The following is a 23,140-nucleotide window of genomic DNA, read 5'->3' as shown; positions in this document are numbered from 1 at the left end:
GTGTTTTCCCTGTCCCAGCTCCAGAATCAGGCATTTCTCCAAGGAACCTTGGTTCTTTTCAGTGGTATGGTGTTTTGAAATCAAGATCTAGACAGATCCTTTTGTAGTTTATGAGTGTGGTGATTGGCTGTTCATGTGCATGTATGAGATGTGCCACCCTTGAACCTTGTCATGTCTGATGTGAAAAAATTTAAAAAGATCTAGGCTCTGGGTGTGCCTGTTACCACTGGAGTGTCATTGCTTTTCGGCCCTCTGAGCTGACAGAGAAGGAGATACATGTATGTGTACTAACCCATGCATATGCACATATCCGTAATTGTTTCTGTATCTCTCCATCTGTATTTATACTAAGCTAAACATGAGCTCATGGGGATGGCTCTGATTGTCATCCTTTGCTTTTTGCCTTAAAGCATTTCCAGTCAAAACATTGTTTTCCATGCTAGCACTTGGGGAGGCTGAGCCAGGAGGATCACTTGAGCCCAGGAATTCAAGACCAGCCTGGGCATCATAGGGAGACCCTGTCTCTACAAAAAATAAAGAAAATTTAGCTGGTTGTGGGATACCCACCTGTGGTCCCAGTTACTCGGGAGGCTGAGGTAGGAGGCTCACTTGAGGCCGGGAGGCTGAGGCTTCAGTGAGCCATGATCACACTACTGCACTCCAGCCTGGGCAACAGAGCAAGACCCTGTCTCAAGAACAACAACAAAAAAAACACATCATTTTCCAAAGTTAGCTGTAAGCTACTTTTTTTTCCCACCCCTTTCAGTGATGTGATGTCCTGTGTTTGTAACACAGTTAAATTCTTTTGTCCACATTCCAGCTTGACATCCCTTGGTTGATTACTTTTTAACGTGACATTTTGTGAACTTTTTTATGTTGCTATATAATTTTCATATTTGTTATTTTGACTGACTGCATTGAGTTAATAATATGCTGCAATTAATATGAAACTCCCTTCTCAGAATATAGGTTGTTTACAATTTTCCAGCATTATGAATCCCAAGAAATAACTTTTCATGATCTACCTTCTGGTTCTATGTTTTGTTTTTTTGTTTTTCATTATTCTTTTAGAATAATTCTTAGGAATGGATTTCCTGGGTCAAAAGATGTACATAGTTTGGTAACTGCTTTGTTGCCAGATTGCTCTCTGAAAGTACAGTGCTTATTTAAAATGCTCTCTACTGTTTATAGGTTTACCAAAATCTTTTTGGGTTTTATAACTTAAAAAATAAAAAAAAAACTTTTGGCCATTTTGATGAATATAAGATGCTACTTCATTATGGCGATAATACTCACTTTTTAGTTTACTGGCAAGGTTAAACATTTTGCCCCATCTCATACTATTTATGTTTTTGAGGACTATATGATGAAGGAAAAGAGGATTATGAACTCTATGCTGGAGCAAAATTCTGAGTTCTTTTAGGCAACTTCTTGCCATTTTGGAACTATTAGATTTAGAGAAAACAAATTATGGCATTACCAAGTTTCATTTTGGGTCAGATTAATGTCTTCTTTGGGGAATCTGCTGTGTCAGAAGATGGAAAATACTGGTGGTAGTCCTAAGTTCACATTATCACCAATTATTACTTGTTTGAATTGAAGTTCAATTTCACTTTCTTTTGGAAGCACATAATGAGCCCAGTTTAATTTTTTTTGGTAGATATGGGGTCTCACTGTGTTGCCCACCTGGGCTCAAGTTATCCTTCTGCCTTGGCTTCCCAAAGTGCTGGGATTACAGGCATGAGCCCCTAAACCCAGCCTAATGTGCCCAGTTTGAAAGTGTGTGCTCCTTGAGGAACTTTTACCTGATTAATTTCCTGCAGTAAATGACATAGCCGTTGTACTTAGTAGGTACCAAGGAAGTGTTGGAAATGCAGTAAGACTAAGGGGTTATTCAGACTCTGGGGCCAGACTGCTGGCTTTGAATTCTGGTTCTGCTGCTTACTTACCACGTGACTCTGAGCAAGTTACTTAACTGGCCTGTTTCTGCATCTGTAAAAGGGGCATCACCTCTCTTATTCATCTTTGATTTTGATACAAATTTCTGTAGAGAAAAAGGATCAGTGTCATTTCTGTTATTTCTTCCTTATAATGAATGGTTGAGATCTACACAACAAGAACTTTTCTCCTGATTAAAGCTGAGGATAGATGACCTACCAGATGTCTGAGAACTAAAACTACACATTTTCTTTTGAGAGGAAGGTCATAGGGACCTCGGCCAGGAAGACATCCAGTTGTCAAAAATAGGCACCATTTTCCCACAAGGTTTCTAGAAGTCAGAATGAGAAGAAAGAGAATAAAAATTACTCAGACATAATTATAATTAATATTCTGGCAGTTATTTTCATTTCCTATTTTGTTTTGTTTTTACTTATTAAGTGTCAGTATTTTTCATATTACAGCGTTCTCTTATTTTAAACATTCTCATAATGCACACAGTAAATTTACTTTTCAGTGTTCTGTAACAGTTGAAGAACCTCGCTTATAATAAAGTCATACCTGGTAGATAAGGCAGCAGATGCCCTTTGAGTGCTCCGGTGTCAATGGATAATGAGGTAGTGGACCAACTGGTTTATTTTTGTATTTCAGGGAGAGAATATAGAAGACATCCCAAAGGAAGTGCTGATGGACTGTGCCCACCTTGTGAAGGCCAATAGCATTCAAGGTCAGTTTTCCTAGTGGTGTTTTTAGAATTAGCATTAACTTTCTCTGTGTCTGAAGTGGATTACATTTTAGTGAGCATGCTCTTGACTTTGGCCTCCATCAAAGGAATAACATGTGCTGTGCCTTTGCCGTGTTTTGTTCTTTAAGATGGATGGCAATTTTGCTACCTGTCAAATAACTGAAAACTGATCTCCCCACCCCTGTCATTTTGATGGTCCTATCTGAGTCTCAGCTCTTTTTACTGTTTCCTTACCTTGAATAGAAGGTTGTCTAGATCTGTCTCTACTTAGTGTTATTATAAAAAGACTTTGGGAAATTTGGTGATGTTGATAGCTAAGCAAGAACAATGTGTTTTGTGGCTTTATTTTTAATGTTGTTTGATACCTTTATTTCTATTATTTGTCATTAGATTCTAGAAAAGTCCCCAAATCGTGCTTTTCTACTTTTTCTTTCTCTCCTCCTCTTACATACTTTTTCCCTCTTAAATTGTGAAGTTGTCAAGTCAGTTGATCTTGTTACTTCCCCTCCCCACTGAAGAGAATCTTATTTAGTTGGTGTGGGGTGATTCCCAAGTATCACTGCTTTTAAAAGTCCTCTGTGTGATTCTCCTGTGCAGTGTGGGTTGAGAACAATTAGTCTAAGTGTTTTAGGTGGGGCCTGGCATACTGTGCTTGGTGATTACCTAGTATTTATTTATGCCATGCAAGATTTCATCTAATCGTCATGAAGGGTTAAGAAGGATGATTATTAGGTTAGAGGTGGGGTTTAAGAAGGGAAACTAGGAGGTGGTGCTCTGCTAAGGATGAGCCAGTAGATCCGATTTTAGGGTGTAGAACATAGGTCTAGATCAGGTAGAGGTTATTGTGGCTTGAGATGGAGTGGAAGGATGCTCCAGAGGGTTGGAAAGCAATCATGGTTTGGGTAGAAGATAAACATGGGGCAAACCCACAGCTGATAACAGGTACCAGGGGTTGGCAATTACAGGACAAGAGCAGCGCAGCATTCCCCTTTCCCCGTCACTCAGACTGTGCTTCCCACACCTTCACTTAGGCGGCCTGAATGATGAGTCAGCACCTAGCCAGAGAAGGTAGAACTCTTGCTTTACAGAGCCACTGATTTTCAACTCTGTAAGTCAACAAATTGTAATACATTTTGGGACATTCCATTTTATGAGTAGAACAGAATTTTCTAAGATCTTCAGCAAAGATCTTCAGTTACTGAAATAATAAGAATTGAAACAGTCATTATATTCTTTTCTTCTGTGTTCCAACTTCCTTCACATGTCCTTATGCCTTCCCATGCCCCTGGCTAGCAGACATGCCTTTGTCAAAAGAGCTTTGGAGGCCTTATTCTTGGCCCAGCTGCTTTCTTCTTAATCTCTTCTTAGTTTACTAGTTCTAGAGAAAACAAAGAGGAGCAAAGAGTCATGACCTTGAATTACTCTTTCTCTTCTCTTTAGCCTTCTGCAACGATAGCTCAGCTAGCAAATAAGGAGCTAAGCCCAAGGGTCTTGCTCTTGTGAGTCAGTAGAAGATACTGTGCTAAGGAGTGGAGAAAACGGTCTTTGCTCTGAGATTTCTAGAGGACACTCCGCTTGTGGCACTTTGTAGGGACAAAATTTTCCCCTGGTTGACCATCTGCAGTGATCAGAACCAAGGACATTGGGGGTAAACTCGTTCATCACTGTAGAATCAGCCTGTTCTGGGTCATAGGTCTAGAATCTTAGGTCAGCCTGTTCTTTGTTCACCCAATGAATCTTTCCAGATTAAACTTTTAAAAGTTTAGAAACTTTCTTGACTCCCCTCGGCCTAAACTGTTCAGTCCGGACTTCTGAAGTTGGTATTTAAGCATCTCCGATTTGACTGCGGACTTCTTTTCCTTCACGTATTTCACCCTACAGCCAAAGCCAATATTTGCTGTTTTCTGACCTTGCACCCGGCTTGTATTGTTCCCTCTGCCTTCAGGTTTGTCCTTGTCAGTCATCAGAGTCCAGATGCAAGCTAAGGTTCAAGGTCCACATAGTAGGTATAGTGGTGGTAGTAATTGCTAACATTGATGGAACGTTAATTACATGCCTGGCCGTGTGCTAAGTACTTCACAAATTATCCACCCTGTTGAGTTAGATATTATTTTCATTTTATAGAGGAGGACACTGATCTTAAAGAGAATTAAGGAACTTCTTCAAGGTCTTAGAGGTCTAAAGTGCAGTAGAGACTGGATTTGATGTCACCCCATTTGGCTCAAGTCTTCTGGCGTAACCCCTGAGCTCTGTGAGCCTCCTCGATGGAGGCTTTTCCTTCTTCAGCTGTGAGTGGCCCCACTTTCTCTGTGCTGTCTCAGCACTTTCCTCTACCTTTCCAACAGCATTTGATCAGTTCTCCTTTTAATCCAAGTTATTTATGTGCTTGCCCTGCTCCGTTAGAGTTGTGGAGAGCAGGAGTCATTGTCTAATCATGTTTGTATCCCCCACAGTGCCTTGCACATGGAGATTTTCTAAAGAAACTTTATTTTGAAAAAACTTTCAGATATACAGAAAAGTTGCAAGAATAGTACAGCTACCATATACCATTCACTTAGATTCATCAATTTTTAAATTTTTCCATATTTATTTGCTTTATATATAGCATACTCATTAACCTTTTTAGCTGAACCATCTGAAGGGAAATTGTAGATATCATGACCCTTGAACATGTTTCTCTGGAGAACACGGACATTGTCTTAAATAACTGCATTACAGTGGTAAAATTCAGGAAGTTTAACATGGATAGAATACTGTGTTCTGATATACAGTCCATATTTAAGTTTTGCCACTTGTCCCACTACTGTTTCTTTATAGCTTTTTCTTTTTTTTGGATCCAGGGCCATGTGCTGTATTTACTTGTGCTGTATTTAGTCTCCTTTAATCCAGAAATGCTGCTTTGTTTTTCGAAGAGTGCAGACCAGTTGTAGTAATGGGATTACTAACCCACAGTTGGGGTTTGTCTGACGCTTCCTGTGGATTAGAATCCCATCATGCACTTTGGGGCAGGAATATTACATAAGTGAAGTTTTGCACATTATAGTCAGGCAGCACATGATGTCATTTTGTGCCATTTTTGGTGGTGTTAACCTTGAACACTTGGGTAAAGTCGTCTTCCAGCTTTTTACAGTGTACATGGGGATTTAATAAGCATTGAAATCTCTTGCCATCTAATTTGAAAGGACCAGAGAGGGCATCAGACCAGTGATTAAACTGCGATTTCCAGAGCTGCCAGGGAGGGTATTGGGGGTAGAGGGCGTGAGTGGTGGAGGAGGTGGTGCAAGGGGTAGGAGGAGGAGTGAACAGGGCACCTGGCACTCCTTCCATCCAGAGCGCCTCTGCTCTGATGACTTCTGTATTTTCTTTAGTAAAAGGGTTCCACTGCTGAAAGAAAATATAAGCAAAAAATCTATTCAACTAGTCCAATTTCCTCACATTTCATATGCGATTCAGAGGGCCGGGGGACTTCTCCAGAGGGGCTCGGCTAGCTAGCTCGTGGTAGTCCCGGCTAGAGTCCAGGGCTTGCGAGTCCCAGGCCATGGCTTTCCATTGCTGCTTAACCTTCAGAGTCAAGGAGTCCTTTGAGAATCTGAGGAAACGTATTCAGTCCTTTTCTCTCAAAAAAAACCACAATGATACATTTTGCATCCAATGTTAGAGAGTCCTCAGAAGTCCCTGAAGCTAATCCATGGACCCCTACTTGCCATAGTAATACTTCCGTCTGAATTTTGTCAGCTTTACCATTTGCCTTTTGTGGGTGGTTTTGAAAAAGTATTGGTGGTTTAAAACAATGGGTGGCCTGTTCATTCTAAGCCGTTTCCCTTGTCGGCTTATGGCAGTTTGCCAGTGGGTAAGGGAACACATTGCTCAGTCTCATCCTGCCTGCATGTTGAAGACAGTCTCTCTTGGCAGGCTGCAAGATGAACAACGTTAATGTGGTATATACGCCGTGGTCTAACCTGAAGAAAACAGCTGACATGGATGTGGGGCAGATAGGCTTTCACAGGCAGAAGGATGTAAGTGTTTTGTGCCACTGAAGGAGGCGGAGCCCTGATACTGAATGGAGTATCCTATCTTTTCTGTCTGACACCATTGTTGTTGAGGGCTGAGCATGATGTGTGTTTTCTAAAGGGAATTAAACTGGGTTGCTAAACCCCTGGAAAGCCTCACCCCTCTTCTGGGAGAAAAAAACAAAAAGATGCAATATCTTTTCTCCTATCTCCCTTAAAGGTAAAAATTGTGACAGTGGAGAAGAAAGTAAATGAGATCCTGAACCGATTAGAAAAGACCAAAGTGGAGCGGTTCCCAGACCTAGCAGCAGAGAAAGAATGCAGAGATCGTGAAGAGAGGAATGAGAAAAAAGCCCAAATTCAGGAAATGAAAAGGAGAGAAAAAGAAGAAATGAAGAAGAAGAGGGAAATGGATGAACTTAGGTATGTCGGAGCTGTGGTATTGAGACTGGCCTCAAAGATTATTCCCTGATGATTTTAATCATGTATTAGCCATTAAAAACGATATATTGGTAGAAGGAGGGACATGTAACAAGCTCAGAACCTTGAATCAGTTTTTCATTTATATTAATGTGTTGGTTAAAAGAATTGCTTGTTTATGGCGGCAGGATATGAAAGTGGATGAAATAAAATAACTAATTTTATTCATAGAGAAACCTTCATAGGTTATCCCTAGTTTGGTTTGGTTTGTAAAGTTCTTCTGGAAAGGAAAAGGTGCCGTGGGAGGGGTTTACTATTGACTAGCTGTGCTATTTAAATAAAGTTGTGTTGGCTCTAAAAACCAATGCTAGTAACTCTCAAAGCTGTTTTTAAAACTCTTTTTCTACGTTTTGAAAGTTTAAAGTAATGTGGTAAGGCCTGTTTCAAAGCACTACCTTTTTAAACAGCTAAATATTCCAAATACAATTTGGCTCCTGAAATTCTAATGAAGACATGAATTCTAATGAAGCCATGACAATAATGATTGTTAGTCTTCTATTGCCGTTGAAACCAATTGCCACAAATGTAGTAGCTTAAAACAACACAGATTTATTGTCTGAAGATTGGAAGTCCAGTAGTATTCTCACTGGGCTAAAATCAAAGTGTCTGGAGGCACTAGGGGAGAATCTTTCCTTTCAACTTTGAGAGGCACCCACATTTCTTGGCTTGTGGCTCCTTCTCCAAAGCTTTCCATAGTCACAGTCCCCTGTCTGACCACTGCCTTCTCTGCTTTTAAGGAACAGTGTGATTAGATTGGGTTAATCCAGATAATTCAGGATGATCTCTCCATTTTAAGGTCCTTAACTAATGACATCGGCAAAGTCTACTTTGCCATAGAAGATAACATATTTATAGGTTCTAGAGACTAGAATGTGGATGTTCTGCCATACAGTGCTGTACCCGAAGGGCCCCTAGTTGTTCTAATTAAAGGAAATTAATCCTGCAAATTCTCATCACAGAACTCCTAGATTTTTCCATGATTTGTTATTTGCAATACATATACCAAAAAGAAAAAAGGGTTACTGATAACATATATTGCCTTTGGAAATGGTGTGGAATCAGAACCATGTTGCGTAGGCACATCCTAACCCAGTTTCGTTGGAATGCCGTGGATTCTTAGAAAGATTGTTGGGTCAGAATGTAGGTATAATGAACACATACTGTTATTTATTATTCACATGCACGTGTTTCTGGTTGGGGTTCTGCTAAAACAGGCTTAGTAGCTTCATTTAAAATACAGTGTTCATATGGAGAACTTCAGAAACGTTACCCTGAATTACAATCTGCTAATATGAGGCCAACTAACATATATGTTTAAATATTTGATATGGCCTAGAATTGTGAATCTGCTTTGTGTTTGAAGTGAAAGAAACAGTATTAACGCCATCAGTGAGGTAAAATGTGTGGAATTCTGAGTGATGCAGGATTTAGAGAAGTTAATTCTTTTTTGTTTTGAGTTTGGAGTGGGGGGAAATTGAAAACATGCCTTTTAGTGCCCTTTGTATGAATCGAACATAATTTTGTTTAGAAACATGATGGAACATCATATTAGGAACATAAGATCACCTAATTTACTTATAACATTGAATAAGGAAGAATAGCTAACCCTTCTGAACGTTTTCCTTCTGCCAGACACTGCACTGCGAAGTGGTTTACTGCATTCTCTCATTTAATGCCAACAATAGCCATAGCAGATTTTTATCTGCATCTTATAGAAGAGGAAACTGAGCCTGAGAAGCAATCAAGAAACTTGCTACAAGCTCATGTGGCTACTTAGTCTCAGTCTGATTCTCAAACTTATACACATTAATTACTATACTCTTCTGCCCTCTGTTCAATTTATTCAATTTTAAAGTAATTTTTATTCAATTTAAATCAATCAAGTAATTTATAGATGTCATAATTCAAATTAAACTGCATGCTACTAAAATTTAGGACATTTATGTGATTTTATGAGTTTCAAAAATTACAAGCATTTAAACAAAATTTGTCCACCAAAACACAGTTTCAGATCTTCTGGGCTTTTTTCCATAGTGTCATCAACATATAAAATACTCCTATTAACTGAAGGGAAAACTCAGTCTTACTGAATATAAGATTTTTGCTTCAAAAGTTTAATCAGTCCCACTTTCTAAGTTGTCACTAGTCATTTGTATTTTGTAATAATCTCCATGGAGCTCAGAAAACCAAAAACAATCGCTATGTTTATTTCCATTAACCATATGCCACACAGACAACTTTCTGTCACATGCTGCAGAAGATAGAAGAACGTGGCACAGGGCTGCAGTGCCGGGAATGGGACGCGGTGACATTGCAAGGGTTTGTTTGGCACATCCGGAGCTACTGTTTGCTGTGTTCTGCAGCTTCTGTGAAATTCCGGCAATAGGCTCTAAGCTCCTGACTTGTTTTGTAATCTGTTTTTACATTTTGCAGTGCTAGCATCGTTTTAATTTCTGTCTTTGAATCTTCCACCCAAGATATAGAAATCTATGTCTATTACCATCTTTTAATTTTGCATTCTTTTATTTGGCTTTTTGTGTTATTGAACCAAACATTTATTACATCAAAATTAAGTCAACCCATGTAGATGTCGAAACCAGAAGAAATAAGCAATAGTCAGGGAAGCATCATAAATAGAGCATGGGTGAGTAACAGATGAGAGGTTGAGGCAGTCAAAACAAAGAGTAAGGACTATGGCTACCTGAGAGAGGGATATTTAAAAGTTGAGATGGGGCCGGGCAAAGTGTTTTATGCCTATAATCCCAGCACTTTGGGAGGCTGACGCAGAAGGATTGCTTGAGTCTGGGAGTTTGAGATCAGCCTGGGCAACAAAATTAGACTCTGTCTCTACAAAAAATAAAATAATTAGCCAGGCGTGGTGGTACAAGCCTATAGTCACAGCTACTCTGGAGGCTGAGGTGGGAGGATTGCTTGAGACTTGTTGGCTGAAGCTGCAGTGAGCTTACTGCATTCCATCCTGGGTGACAGAGCTAGATTCTGTCTCAAAAAATAAAAATAAAAAGTTGTGATAGAGACTGGGAGATCAGAATTGGAACCCACAGCTCAGGTAATTGGATTGAGAGAAGTACAAGACCCAGGTGAAATGGTAAGTCAGAAAATGTATCATCAGTTTGAACATTGACATGAACTTGATTTTCAGGCAAAGCTTACTTCAGCATGGAGGATAATGTGGAAAGATTTTAGCCCGTAACTGACAAAGCAGGAATCCAAACTCAAGTCTAATCCTGAAGCCGATAGTCTGTATCATGCTTCCTTTGAGGCAAGGAATGAACAAACCGGCAAGGCCAGAGTCAAGGTCACACGTAGGCAAGTGAAAGAATGAAAAATTCGGTATATTGTAGAGTGACTTAAAGGTTTCCTTTGGTCCAGAATTTCATGTTGTAAGTGATAAAGAGCCTTTATAGGTTTTGTGGAATATTGGGAAAAGGTAGACTTACAGGATGAATGAAGTAACATGTAGGAGAGGAAATGGTGAAACCATTAACTAATTAAATGGGTGACAGTCTCATGAAGAACCGACTTCTTTGTACCTCTTTTTGTTTATCTTATACACATTGCCACTGCCTTCTACTGTAAATAACACTGTGTGCTGTGCCTCCTCGTGTTACCTGTGAGCTCCTTCAGGGAAACATTCGTGCATCCTTGCGTCCCCTTACAGGTGACAGAGTGCTTTGTCTATGCAGTGAGTGACTAGTCGTACATCATGAATGTACTAAGATTAGCTTCCCTGGTATGGTGATTCCTTTTATGTTTCAATTTTAAAGTAATTTTTATTCAATAAAAACCAAGTAACTTATATATGGCATAATTCACGTTAAACTGCATGCTACTAAAATTTAGGGCATTCGTATGATTTTATGAGTTTCAGAAATTGTATTTAAACAAAACTTAAAAAGCAAAACACAGTTTTTATATCTTCCGGGCTTTCTCCCATAGCATCCTCAACATATAAAATATTCGTATTTAACTGAGGGGAAATAATTCTCAGTCTCATTGAATACAATTTTTGCTTCAAAAGTTTAATTAGTCCCACTTTCTAAGCGGTTGCTAATCACTTGTATTTTTTAATAATCTCCATCGATTCAGAAAACTAGAAACAATTGGTATGTCTCTTTCTGTTAAACACATGCCAAACGTATCCCAGGCTGAAATGCCAGGGTGCCATCGTAGCTCACTACAGCCTCCAATTCCTGGGCTCAAGTGATCCTCCTACCTCAGCCTCCTTAGTAGCTGAGACTACAGGCTCACACCACCATGCCCAGCTAATATCCTTATTTTTTGTAGAGGTGGGGTCTTGCTATGTTGCCCAGGCTGATCTCAAACTCCTGAGCTCAAGTGATCCTCCCACCTCAGCCTCCTTGGTAGCTGGGACTACAGGCTCACACCACCATGCCCAGCTAATATCCTTATTTTTTGTAGAGATGGGGTCTTGCTATATTGCCCAGGCAGATCTCAAAACTCCTGAGCTCAAGTGATCCTCCTGCCTCAGCCTCCCAAAATGCTGGGATTAAAGGCATGAGCCACCACACTTGTCCCCTGATATGGTGGTCTTGAAGTTAAGATCAAAACTCTGATAGCTAAAGAGTTGGAAGGAGTGCTCTAAAGCAGAGGGAACTATCTATGCAAAGACCTTGTATGGGAGCAGCAAGGCAAAATGCAGGACTAAAGTCCCAAATGTCTAAAGCAGCAGGGATGAGAGGGCACTTGGATCAAGGGGCCAGTCTACGCAGGCCTTGCTGGCCGTGTTTGTCTTCATCCTAAGAGCACTGTGAAGCCATCAAAAGGTTTTAAGCAAGGGTTAATACAATGAAGCTTGTGTTTTGAGAAGGTCACTTTGCTGACCTGATGGTAAAGGGAACCGGAGTGGGTGTGACTAGGTTAAGAGCATTCCACATCACAGATGATGGTAGCTTAGAATATGGTGGTGACTTGGGGTGGAGAGAAGTGGATCAATGAGAGATAATTTTCTAGGTAAAACATTAGGATTTGATGATAGTTTGGATTGAGGTGAAGGGCAGGGAAAAGGGGGCTAAGAATGGAACTCCTAGGTTTCCAGTTGGAAATGAAATGGATAGTGATGCCATTCTTTGAGCTGGGGAACACTGGAAAAGAACTAAACTGGTTTGGTAGGGGGAAGACCATGAGTTGGATAGGGACATAGGAATCTGAAAATACCCTTGAGATCTCCAAAAAGATGTCAGGGAGGTAGTTGGACTAATGGAAATGGAGCTCAGAGGAAACTAAAAAAAAAGGTAAATTTGTTTTTGTTTGTTTTTTTTGTTTGTTTTGTTTTGTTTTGTTTTTGAGACTGAGTCTCACTCTGTGACCTAGGCTGGAGTGCAGTGGCACCATCTCGGCTCACTGCAACCTCCACCTCCTGGGTTCAAGTGATTCTCCTGCTCCAGTTTCCCGGAGAGCTGAGATTACAGGCATGCACCACCACGCCCAGCTAATTTTTATATTTTTAGTAAAGACAGGGTTTCACCATGTTGGCCAGGCTGGCCTTGAACTCCTGACCTTAAGTGATCTGCATGCCTCAGCCTCCCAAAGTGCTGGGATTACAGGCGTGAGCCACTGCTCCTGGCCCAAGAAAAGTGAATTTGTGCCTCATTATCGCATAGATGGCAATTCTGACCCAGTGATTCTTCAGCCTGGGTAGATCCCCACAACTGGGCATATGGATCCATTTAAATCTTCACGAGTGATTTTCAGATGCAGTCAGGATTGACATTCTCTGCTCTCACCACTTTCGTTTCATCAACATGTCTTTCTCCTCCCGCTCATGCAACCCGTTGATCTTGTCTGGTGTTTTGTTGTTGTTGTTGTTCTTTTTGTTTTTAATTCCTTGGGGACACCACTTACTCTTACAAGCTTGCAGGTCTCTCCAGAGGGAAAGTCTTCCTGGTCTCTCCCTCCGGGTGTCTCCCAACTCATTATCTTTGACTGTGACATTTCTCCTTCCCACTGGTCTTCAGTTTTCAGTTTCTACAGTTCATATTTACTTGGGTGTCTCACTGTGACTTCAGATGCAGCGTGTCTCAAACCAGGCACCTCTTCTTTGCAACATTTTCCCATTTCTCTTAATTTTTTCAAATCACCCAAGCAACAAACCTTGATGTCATTGTTGTTTCTTCTCTGTATTCCATCTTACCATTACAGCTGTTGACTCCAGGGATTCATGCCCTCAAATTGGGGTATTGCAGTAAGCTGTGGCCTGGTAAGAGTGTGAGCTTAGGAGTCAGACCTGGGTTCAAAAGCTGGCATATCTTCTTATCTCTAAGACCTTGGACAATGTACTTAACCACCCTGACTCTGCTTTCTTATTTTGTACAGTGGGCTTAAAATACTCCTTGACCTATTAGGTGGTTGTAGAGGTTAGCAGTAATTTATGTAGAAAGCGCTTTCTACAGTTCTTACCAAATAAAGGACACCTAGTAAATGGTAAATACTGTTATTTTGAATGGACCTTCTTGCCTTGACCACTTCTCTCCTCTCTCTACTCTTGTTTGCTACAGACTATTCTTTTCAAAACATTGGTATTATGTAGTCTCACTTTCCTTTGTCTCTTTGTGTATTTGTTGTTGTTGTTGTTGTTGTTGTTGTTTTTGAGATGGAGTCTTGCTCTATTACTCATTCTGGAGTGCAGTGGTGCGATCTCAGCTCACTGCAACCTCTGCCTTCCGGGTTCAAGTGATTCTCCTGCCTCAGCCTCCTGAGTAGCTGGGATTACAGGCGCACGCCACCACACTTGGCTGATTTTTGTATTTTTAGTAGAGATGGGGTTTCACCATGTTGGTCAGGCTGCTTTCAAACTCCTGACTTCGTGATCTTTCCGTGTCAGCCTCCCAAAGTGCCTGGATTACAGGCGTGAGCCACTGCCCCCAGCCGTGTATTCTTTAATAGTACTTTTCACTGTAGTTATTGATGAATAAGTCTTATTTCCCCTCCTAGTAAGTTCTGTGGGTCCAGGCTTTGTGTTAGTCATCATTTTCTGTTTTCTTCTCATCCGATCCTCCACCCAGGCTTAGCACAGGGTCTTATGCATCATGGATATTTAATAAATACCCATCGAACCTCATTATGGCTTTACACAGTTGTGTATTATGGATTCTTGCTGAACACATTGTGTTCAGTCGTGCAATCAAGACAACATAATTGGACCCCACATCCAGCCTGATTTCCCACTACTTTACTTTGAGAACCTGCCCGAGTTAGCTGGATCTTCAGCAAGTCATATAGATACCATCTCTGTCTCTTTGCTCATCCCACTCTCTGGATCTGAAATGCCCCCTCACTCATCCTGCCCACTTGATTGGCTTGATTTGGGTTCTCCCTTGTCTGTGAAGGGTGCCCTGACAGCTCCTGCCCACACTGATGTGTTTCCTCCTTTGAATTCCTGTAGCATTTACAGTCTGAGCTATATACCTAAGCAGTGAATCATATCAGATCTTGGCCATAGGTGAATTTCCCCATCTAAAAAGTAGGAATAATGCCACCTGTCTCGCCAAGTTATTGTGGAGGTGGTGACATGAAACAAGTGGGAGAAAGCACTTTGTAAACTATTAAGTGCTGTGCACATCTTTTTTATTTTTTATAAATAGGTATCCTTTGAACGTTACAATCTCCTTGAGCTCAGAGATTATATCTAATAGCTCTTGCGGTTCTTCTAAAGCCCCTGAGCAGTGCTGGATACACAGGAAATGTTCATCAAATATTTGTTGACTGGATCACCATATTTTAAATGTATGTGTGTGTGTTTTCTTTTTTCCTTCTAGGAGCTATTCATCACTAATGAAAGTTGAAAATATGTCTTCAAATCAGGTATGTTCAGGTGGTTTGCATGAATGTTTGCCTTGAAATAATTCACTAAGGGTTTTTAATAATTGTGTTACTGGCCATTATTGCCTTACATGTTGCAAATAGGTGACTGTGATTTGGCAACCAGGACACCACTCAGGCTGGAGTCTGTTAGGCATTGCGCCTCCTTCCCTGTGGACTTCCTCATGTGTGTTGTTAAGTAGCTCATCTCGGGGAAGGAGATTGTCAGAGCTTGTCTACTGTGGAATACAGGTCTATTCATTTTATATTTACAGGACTTTATTCAATTTCCCCTCTTTTCTGGTTGCAGGCATGCAAAAGTGCCTTCATTTATTAGTGTTCTATATCACTGTGACTGTAGAGTCCATATTATAATTGAGTGAGAACAAAATTATCACCTTCAATTAAAATAAAAGTACTTACCCTAAGATCTTATGTGACTAAGTGAAGCCTAAGTGACAAAATTGGTTGTTTTCATGTTCCTTAGGACCTGGGATAAAAACGGATGATGACCTATGACACAGTACTGAAAGGATCTTCTTAACATCACATCTAATTATTTGATTGGAACTGTGTCAGAGAATTATTGTCCTTGAGGCTGTCTTTCCCAAAATTTGTCTTGAAGTACCTAGAGATAGCACAATTTAGCTGCTATTGAGCAGTCTGCAGAAAATGGAAACTGGGTGGATATATTTGGGATTTTGCATGTTTTATAGTATAGTTAAAAAATTTAGTCATCCCTCAGTATTTGTGGGGGATTGGTTCCAGGACTTCCTGAAGCTACCAAAATCCTAGGATGCTTGAGTCGCTTGTGTAAAATGGAGTAGTATTTGCATATAACCTATGCACATCCTTCCATATACTTTATCTCTAGATTACTTATAATACCTAAATAGTGTAAATGCTATGTAAATAGTTCTTATACTGTATTTTTTAAATTTATATTATTTTAATTGTATTTTTTAAATTGTGTTTTTCCTCTAAATATTTTTGAGCTGAGGTTGGTTGCATTCACAGATAAAGAAATCAAGGGCCAACTGTAACAGAATTTAAGATCCCTTATAAGTCATCTAGTCAAACTCCAGATTTAATGTGTGAATTAGAAGTAATAGGATTTTACATCTTGTTTATATCTACATATGCTTCTAAAAATTTGTAAGAACAACATTCTTAATCCCATATCTATGAAGAACTAAATTTATGAGGCTCCTTTATGAATCGGAGACGTTTCTTTATAATTTATTCCTGAAAAATTCCAGAATAGCATTATTAAATTAAATAGAGCTTTGAATTTGAAGTTTAGAGACTTAACTGTCATTTGCTAATCGTGAGGGATTAAAAATCTCTTGGACAAGGGAGCTTTGTCACAGTGGTTGGGTCATTTAAACTCTCTGAGGGAGTATTGATCATCAGTAAACTGGAGACATATTATTCCACAGGGCTGCTTCAGAATTGAAGCAAAGACACATCGATGTGAAAGTCTTCCTTGACCTACTCTGTAAACAGTCATATTTTTATCCCTTGTTCATATAGTCTTTGGTTGCTATTTTTCCAGAGTATCATTATGAAAAGATGAGATGTGTTTAATCCTTTCTGGAAGCTAATTTCAGATTTCTTGAAACTATTGGAACAGTTTATCGCTAAACAGTAGTCTTGAACATACCACAGCTCAGATGTCATTGTTGGGCTTATTTTGCTTTTTGAACTTTTCTGTATTTTAGAGGCTACTTTCCACCAGAAATCTAGCCCCCGTATTATTTCATGACCCTAGTCATTTCATTCTCATTATGGATTTTTAAAGTTTGTATATCATTCTAGAGTTGAGAAATAAACAAATACACACACACATATACATACCTACCTACCCACCTACATACGTACATATACAAACACCATCTGATCAGTGATGGATGTTAAAAGTCCCAAGACTAGGAAATTGAATTTGTAGCCCAAAAGATTGCTAACCTTTCTACCCTTACTCTCCCTCTGTTGCTTGCAACCCCTGCTCCTGAGCTCCAAGTATGAATCAGGTTCAAGATTCCAAGGAAGTTTTGCACTGGGTGTTTTTATTCTCTCTTTCAGTGAAAATGTTTTTATAGTTTTTCTCCATACTTTAAAAGAATAGACTAATTCTCCTTGTAACCATCTTCTGTTAAGGGATACAGATGTTTGTGTTTTGTTTTGTTTTGTTTTTCATAAGTTATTGGAGTACAGGTGGTATTTGGCTACATGAGTAAGTTCTTTAGTGGTGATTTGTGAGATTTTAGTGCATCCATCACCCGAGCAGTATACACTGTACCATATTTGTAGTCTTTTATCCCTTACCCCCTCCCACTCTTCCCCGAAGTCCATTGTATCATTCTTATGCCTTTGCATCCTCATAGCTTAGCTCCCACATATCGGTGAGAACACACAATGTTTGGTTTTCCATTCCTGAGTTACTTCACTTACAATAATAGTCTCCAGTCTCATCCAGGTCACTGCAGATGCTGTTAATATATTCCTTTTTATGGCTGCATAGTATTCCTTTGTACATATATACCACAGTTTCTTTATCCACTCATTCATTGATGGGCATTTGGGTTGGTTCCACAATTTTGCAATTGTGAATTGTGCCACTGTAAACGTGTGTGCAAGTATCTTTTTTGAATAATGACTTCTTTTCCTCTGGGTAGATACCCAGTAGTGGGATTGCTGGATCAAATGGTAGTTCTACTTTAGTTCTTTAAGGAATCTCTACGCTGTTTTCCATAGTGGCTGTACTAGTTTACATTCCCACCAGCAGTGTAGAAGTGTAAGCAATACAGATGTTTTATGATCCAATTTAGAACGTGATCAGTTGATTTTTCAGTTAAGGGCAAGTGTTTATGTAATAGAGGACTTAAGTTTTAATTTAGCTTATACAGGTTCATCAAGAAGAGTAATTACTGTAATTCCAAAACATAGCCCCAGACAAGTGGGAATTCTGCACATCTAACCCACAGCCTTTACAGGGAATGGCTTAAACTCTCGTTGATAACAACCCAGACTGTCTTACTGAGTTGTTCATCTTCAGTGTTTGGGATCTAAGCTGGCATTTGAAGATACTAAATGACTCTTTCAAACATTGCTACTGCTTTTATTTCAGATTAAGACTCTAGGGCAATCATACTCTTGGCGCCTGGATATAACAGAGTCATTAGTCTGCTCTTTGTACAATTATCGAAGACATTTTTACCGTGGCTTCTGTTCATTATGCTAATGGAAGAGAAGCACAGAGAAAACCACTAAGTGAAGCTGGAGCTAAAACCAGACTTCATAGGAACTAATGTTTTCTACCCGTATCGTATTTCTCTACCATCTTTAATAAGGGCCATTTAGATAAGCCTTAGTCTGATCCCTTTCTCTAACAATGCTGGTGTCAAGCAATGGGAAAGAGAAAGAAGATAAAACAAGTGGAGTGTTCAGGTTGTGACATTGGCAAGCAAATCAGAATGCACACTCTTAGTGAATGTTGTCCAAAAAGGAGTCAGGGCTCTACCTTTGTGTGTGGCCTTCAGGACTTGCTCATAAGCTACGCAATGGAATCAGTCCCTTTGTGCTGTATACCGTTATGCAGGTTTTTTAAATTAAAAAATGTCACAAACCAGCTAACTTGGTAAACTAGCCTATGTTTGACTTCCTAATGGCCTTTCCTATTAAAAAAGAAGAAGAAATCAGAGCCATGTTGTGAAGTCCCAAATCTGTGACAATGTTGAGGCTCAGATTACTGGAACTTAGGCCAGAAATAGTTTGCATATTGGCAGAATTGCTGGCATGAGGATATTGAGGTGGTGTTTGCTTGGTACATTTGTTGAAGGACCTGTCATGTTTTCTTACAGTCACATTTGTTTTGCACTGTACTAGGTCAGGTGGGACTTACTTCATTATTTAGAAATCAGTGGTCACTTATTGCTGTGTAATCAGGCCATGTAATGACACCTCATGGAATATAGCTGTTAATTCAGCTATCTCAGGAAACTGACAACTTAAGTTGGAGAAGTGATGAGTGAATTTAATTATTTTACCTTGTGAACTCAGCAACTGAGATGAGAAGGCAGCTCGCTAATTAAGATAATTGTAAATTTTAAATATTGAATTATTGTCAAGGCTTTTATGGTCTCATTTTTTTGTTTCCTACAGGATGGCAATGATTCAGATGAATTCATGTAAAAGGAGAAAAGGACCTTTGAAAGATGTGAATGTAGAGACAATTGCAGACCTTTTGGTTTCATCTGTGTTCTGAAGTATAAAATACAACCAAAATTCTACCTTCATCCTACCCAGAAATTATTGATTTTCGAGTTTTAAAAAAATAGTACCTTTTTTGCTGACAGAAAAGGATCAGATATGTATAAAATAGTTGAACTTGACAGCATATAACCTAACGTGAAAATGTTTTTGCCAGAACATGTCTTGGTACCTTGTGAAAGCAGGTTGGTGTCAAGCAGGCTTGTTCTTGAGATAGACTTTAAAATGAACCAACTCTGAAAAGTACTTCTGTTGCTCTGGTCTGTCCCTGAAAACAGATGTCTTGAAACACTTTTCATATTCTTAAAATAATCTTCACTTCTGTTAAGAAGAACATGTTGGTGGGTAATTATGCGAATGTTTCCCTGTCCCTGATTTCCCGATTAGAAAAAAGGGCGTATGGGTTTTGAAAAAGAGATTTTTCAGAAGATTGTAAGCTTCAGTATTCACGTTCCATCGTGTCATCTGAGTCTGTAGTGTAGTGACCCTCAACAGTCTGTCCCAGCTTTTATATCCTTGCTTCCTCTGAGCAGGGGCCGCCATCTTAGTATCATCATATTTAAAGAAATTGGTGGTGTTCATCAAGGTGGGGCCTGTGGCAGTTGTTGCCTGAGCACCAAGTAACCCAAGCCACCTATGCGACAACTTCTGGGCCCAGGAGTAATTTCTCAGCATTGAGGGTAAGATAGGATGGAGTGCTCTGTTGATCATTTGGGAGATGTAGGTTACCTGATTTGTGCCTTGGGATGCAGCGTGAAACAGAAGTCCATATTGCAATTATGATTTTAGAAGGAACTAAGCGTTTCACTAGCCAGCCAAGTAATTATTTTCTTTACCTTGAAGTCATATTTGAGTTGTAACCCCAGAGTTAATTTCTCATTGTAGATTCAGTAACTTAGTATGTAACATTACTTCTCACGTGAACCACTCGCTATCTGTTGTGATTCTGAGCAGAAGATGTCTTTTGATTGCAGTATGTAAGGCAACCCCTGTAGAAGGAGACAAAACAAGGAGAAAGAGAACAAAGCCTGCCGGACCAGAGGCGAAGAGATGGATATTTTACTCACACCCACAGCAGCAAGAATGACCTTCTGCAGCAGATATTCCACCTGTAATAGCACTTTGGAACTGTGGGCAAAACCAAAAGGCTAGTGTTTCCATTTATTTCACATTGGTGAATGGGGTTGAACTGGAAAATTCACGGAGGCATAACTCACTGGCCAAATTTTGAGAGGTGATAGAAGATGACTTTAGAGATGAGTGGTTTTGTTTATGTGTCTAATGATATTCAGTCTGACGTTCTGCAATTTTAAAAGTTATAATAAAGTATCATTTTTTTAATCTGGAAGGACATTGATAGATGTATTCTTAGAATTTGCTATAAAAAGGGTAGCCCCCATTCCACAAGCTGATTTTGAGGGTGATCTTACTGTAAAAAACCTCATTCATCATAGGCTTAGTCTGACAGATTCTGTAGGGGGCTATCATTTTTCTCCTCCTCTGCTAAATGCCTCTTTCTTCCAGCTGCTCACTGGGTCAAAGGGATGTCCTTTCTCAGATACACTCTTGATTGACTGTGAATTCATAGCTGTGCTCCTTCCATACTTCCAAGGAGTCCGGCTTCTCCAGAATTCCTCTGTACCTCACACTGCAACACGTGTAGGTAGCGCCTTTGAAGAATACCTATATTTTTACTATAGTATGAGAAGTCCTGGGGCTCAAATTGTAAACATTTCCTAACTCTCAGCTTACACTGGTTTAAAATGTCCAGGTCTCTCTGCTGAATTCTCTTGTTGAATTCGTAACTGTCCAACCTCATCTGTGTTGATTCCTACGCCCCCACTCCCCAGCCTCTGTGTTTTATTTTTTTCCCCATCTCTGCTGGTCCCAGGGAAAGCGAGGACGTTTTCTTTTGAGGACTTATAGGTTGATCGCCCACAGGTCAAACTGTTGGCATTGAACCGCTCTCATTTCTTGCTATTGGATTGTTTCCTAAACGTTGGATAGGGGAATTCGAAATTGTTGCTATTTTTATGAGCTGTGCCCTTGATCAAATCTGTGCTGTGGGTCTGAGTCACTTTGCCAACACTGTCTTCAGTTTCACCACTCTGATCAGCATGCAGGCGAGGGGCATGTTTAGTTTACTTCCCTAACTGCTGTCTTCTATAGCTTTGGACTTCATATTTCTTATCCACTTTTGTCTAGGCTTTATGGGCAGGGGAGCTTTGTCACCGTGGTTGGGCTACAACAAATCTTAAGAAGTTTACCAACACAGATGTTGAGAAGTTTATCGAAAAGCACTGACATTAGCAGAATAGGCGATGGACATTAGTTGAATCTCTTCAGTGTCTATGTGTTTTGTTGTATTGTCTTTCACTTGTTCTTGAAGCATAGATTGCAGCGAGTCTTTCAGCTGTTCAGTGCCAGCGGTTTTCCCCACTCAGAAAAGATGGTGTGAGCCATGCACACAGCCGGCAGGATTAGACCGGGAGAGTTTCAGCTGCAGCTTCTAGTTTAAGACCAAAGCCCTTCCTCTCACTATTGCATCTGTCTGAGAGGGGGAAGTTCTTGTTTTCCAAGCTGGAACTGTTTATGAGGAAAACGGAGCAGAGTGGCAAAATGGAAAAGGAACAATTTTCTAATTTTTCCTGACACGTGATACTGAGGCCTGCTTTTTCTTTGATTTGAGGTACAGCATGTGAATAACAAATTTCCATATTCAAAATGATCATATTAGAGTGACTGGATGACCTTTTGATTTTAAAGCAGACTAAAACCTAATCAGACTACAACCAAAAGTATACAATTAGAAACTTAAATTCCAAGCTAAATTTCAGCTTTGACCCACCTAACTCCAGTGAATAGGTGGCAGCTCAGAAACAAGGACGGCACTGCTGCTGCCCGGGCAAGCTCACATCCAGCTGGCACTTCGTGAGAGCTCCTTCCTGCCAGGCACGTGTGAGTTCAGCGTGGGCAAGAGACTTTTATGCACATTCTGTCGTTTAAAAGGGAGACGATACCAACCCCAGACGCAGCATGTCCTGAATGAATGATCTGTAAAATACAATAATAAAAGCTTATAGTTTGAGTAGAACTGTGTGTGTGTGTGAAAGATTTCACTTCTCATTTTCTCCTGCGAGTTCCAGTCTCACGGATGGGATGTGCCTGCTTATTTCAGGCAAGTGGGGAGACAGAGGTACTTGCTCCCCATGTGATGATGCCCTTCACACAGTCACAGCAGGAGGAGAGGAGCAAATCATAGTAAAGGGAAGGTCGCCCAAGAATTCCAGGAAGCGGATTGAAAGAGCTGAAAGACCTCGGTGTTTGAACACTAGCACTTGGAGTTTACAGCTTGACCCTCTGCTCTCCCCAAATTCCGGGGGGTCTGCCTGAAATTTTGGCCAAGGCGAGCCTGTAAATGTGAAGACTTCCTGGATGGTTTCATGGATGACTGTAGGGCTGTGGATTGTGTTCTGTTGATAGATTTTCACCTCTTTTTTTGATGGAGCTTACGCTATTGTGAGAATGCTTGCAGGGAGGTTTTAGGCTCAGAGGAGCCACACAAACATATAAGTTTTTCTCCCAGCTGTAAAAGCATATTTGAATCCTTAAATGTTTACTAGAGCACATTTGGTTTACATTTCTAGTCAGGGCATCCATTGATTTTAACTTCCTTAGCTGCTAGCGTTCTGGGGTTTAAATGTTTAAGTAAATTAGTCTATATAAGGAATGTAGTTTGAAACCAGAATTTTTATACAGAAAAATTTAGAGATGTGTGTATATACTAGGTGACTTAGCAGTGCAGTGACAATACAAATACCTACCTAATGCCATCTTTTAACTGGGGTCTATTGTTAGA

General features: G+C 40.0%; 1 protein-coding gene and 1 pseudogene across 7 annotated transcripts in view; both read left to right on the top strand.

Moving 5' to 3' along the window:
• Positions 1-22,375, top strand: part of CCDC25 (coiled-coil domain containing 25) — a 41,706-nt gene extending 19,331 nt beyond the window's left edge. For 3 of the 7 annotated variants that reach the window (XM_025393965.1, XM_025393962.1, XM_025393961.1), the window contains 5 exons: positions 2,590-2,665; positions 6,596-6,699; positions 6,914-7,116; positions 14,970-15,015; positions 19,174-19,950. In XM_025393965.1, coding sequence (XP_025249750.1) covers positions 2,626-2,665; positions 6,596-6,699; positions 6,914-7,116; positions 14,970-15,015; positions 19,174-19,203 — 423 coding nt within the window. In that variant the 5' untranslated portion in view covers positions 2,590-2,625 and the 3' untranslated portion in view covers positions 19,204-19,950. Of the gene's footprint in view, positions 1-2,589; positions 2,666-6,595; positions 6,700-6,913; positions 7,117-14,969; positions 15,016-19,173 lie in introns of all 7 variants that reach the window. The other 4 variants (XM_025393964.1, XM_025393960.1, XR_003120792.1 and 1 more) reach the window with 3 other exon arrangements.
• On the top strand, positions 96-186 carry LOC112630902 (annotated as a pseudogene).
• Positions 22,376-23,140: the final 765 nt, after the last annotated feature.

This window comes from Theropithecus gelada, chromosome 8 (assembly GCF_003255815.1).
Source record: "Theropithecus gelada isolate Dixy chromosome 8, Tgel_1.0, whole genome shotgun sequence".
Taxonomy (NCBI): domain Eukaryota; kingdom Metazoa; phylum Chordata; class Mammalia; order Primates; family Cercopithecidae; genus Theropithecus; species Theropithecus gelada.
This window is presented reverse-complemented; position numbering and strand designations above follow the sequence as displayed.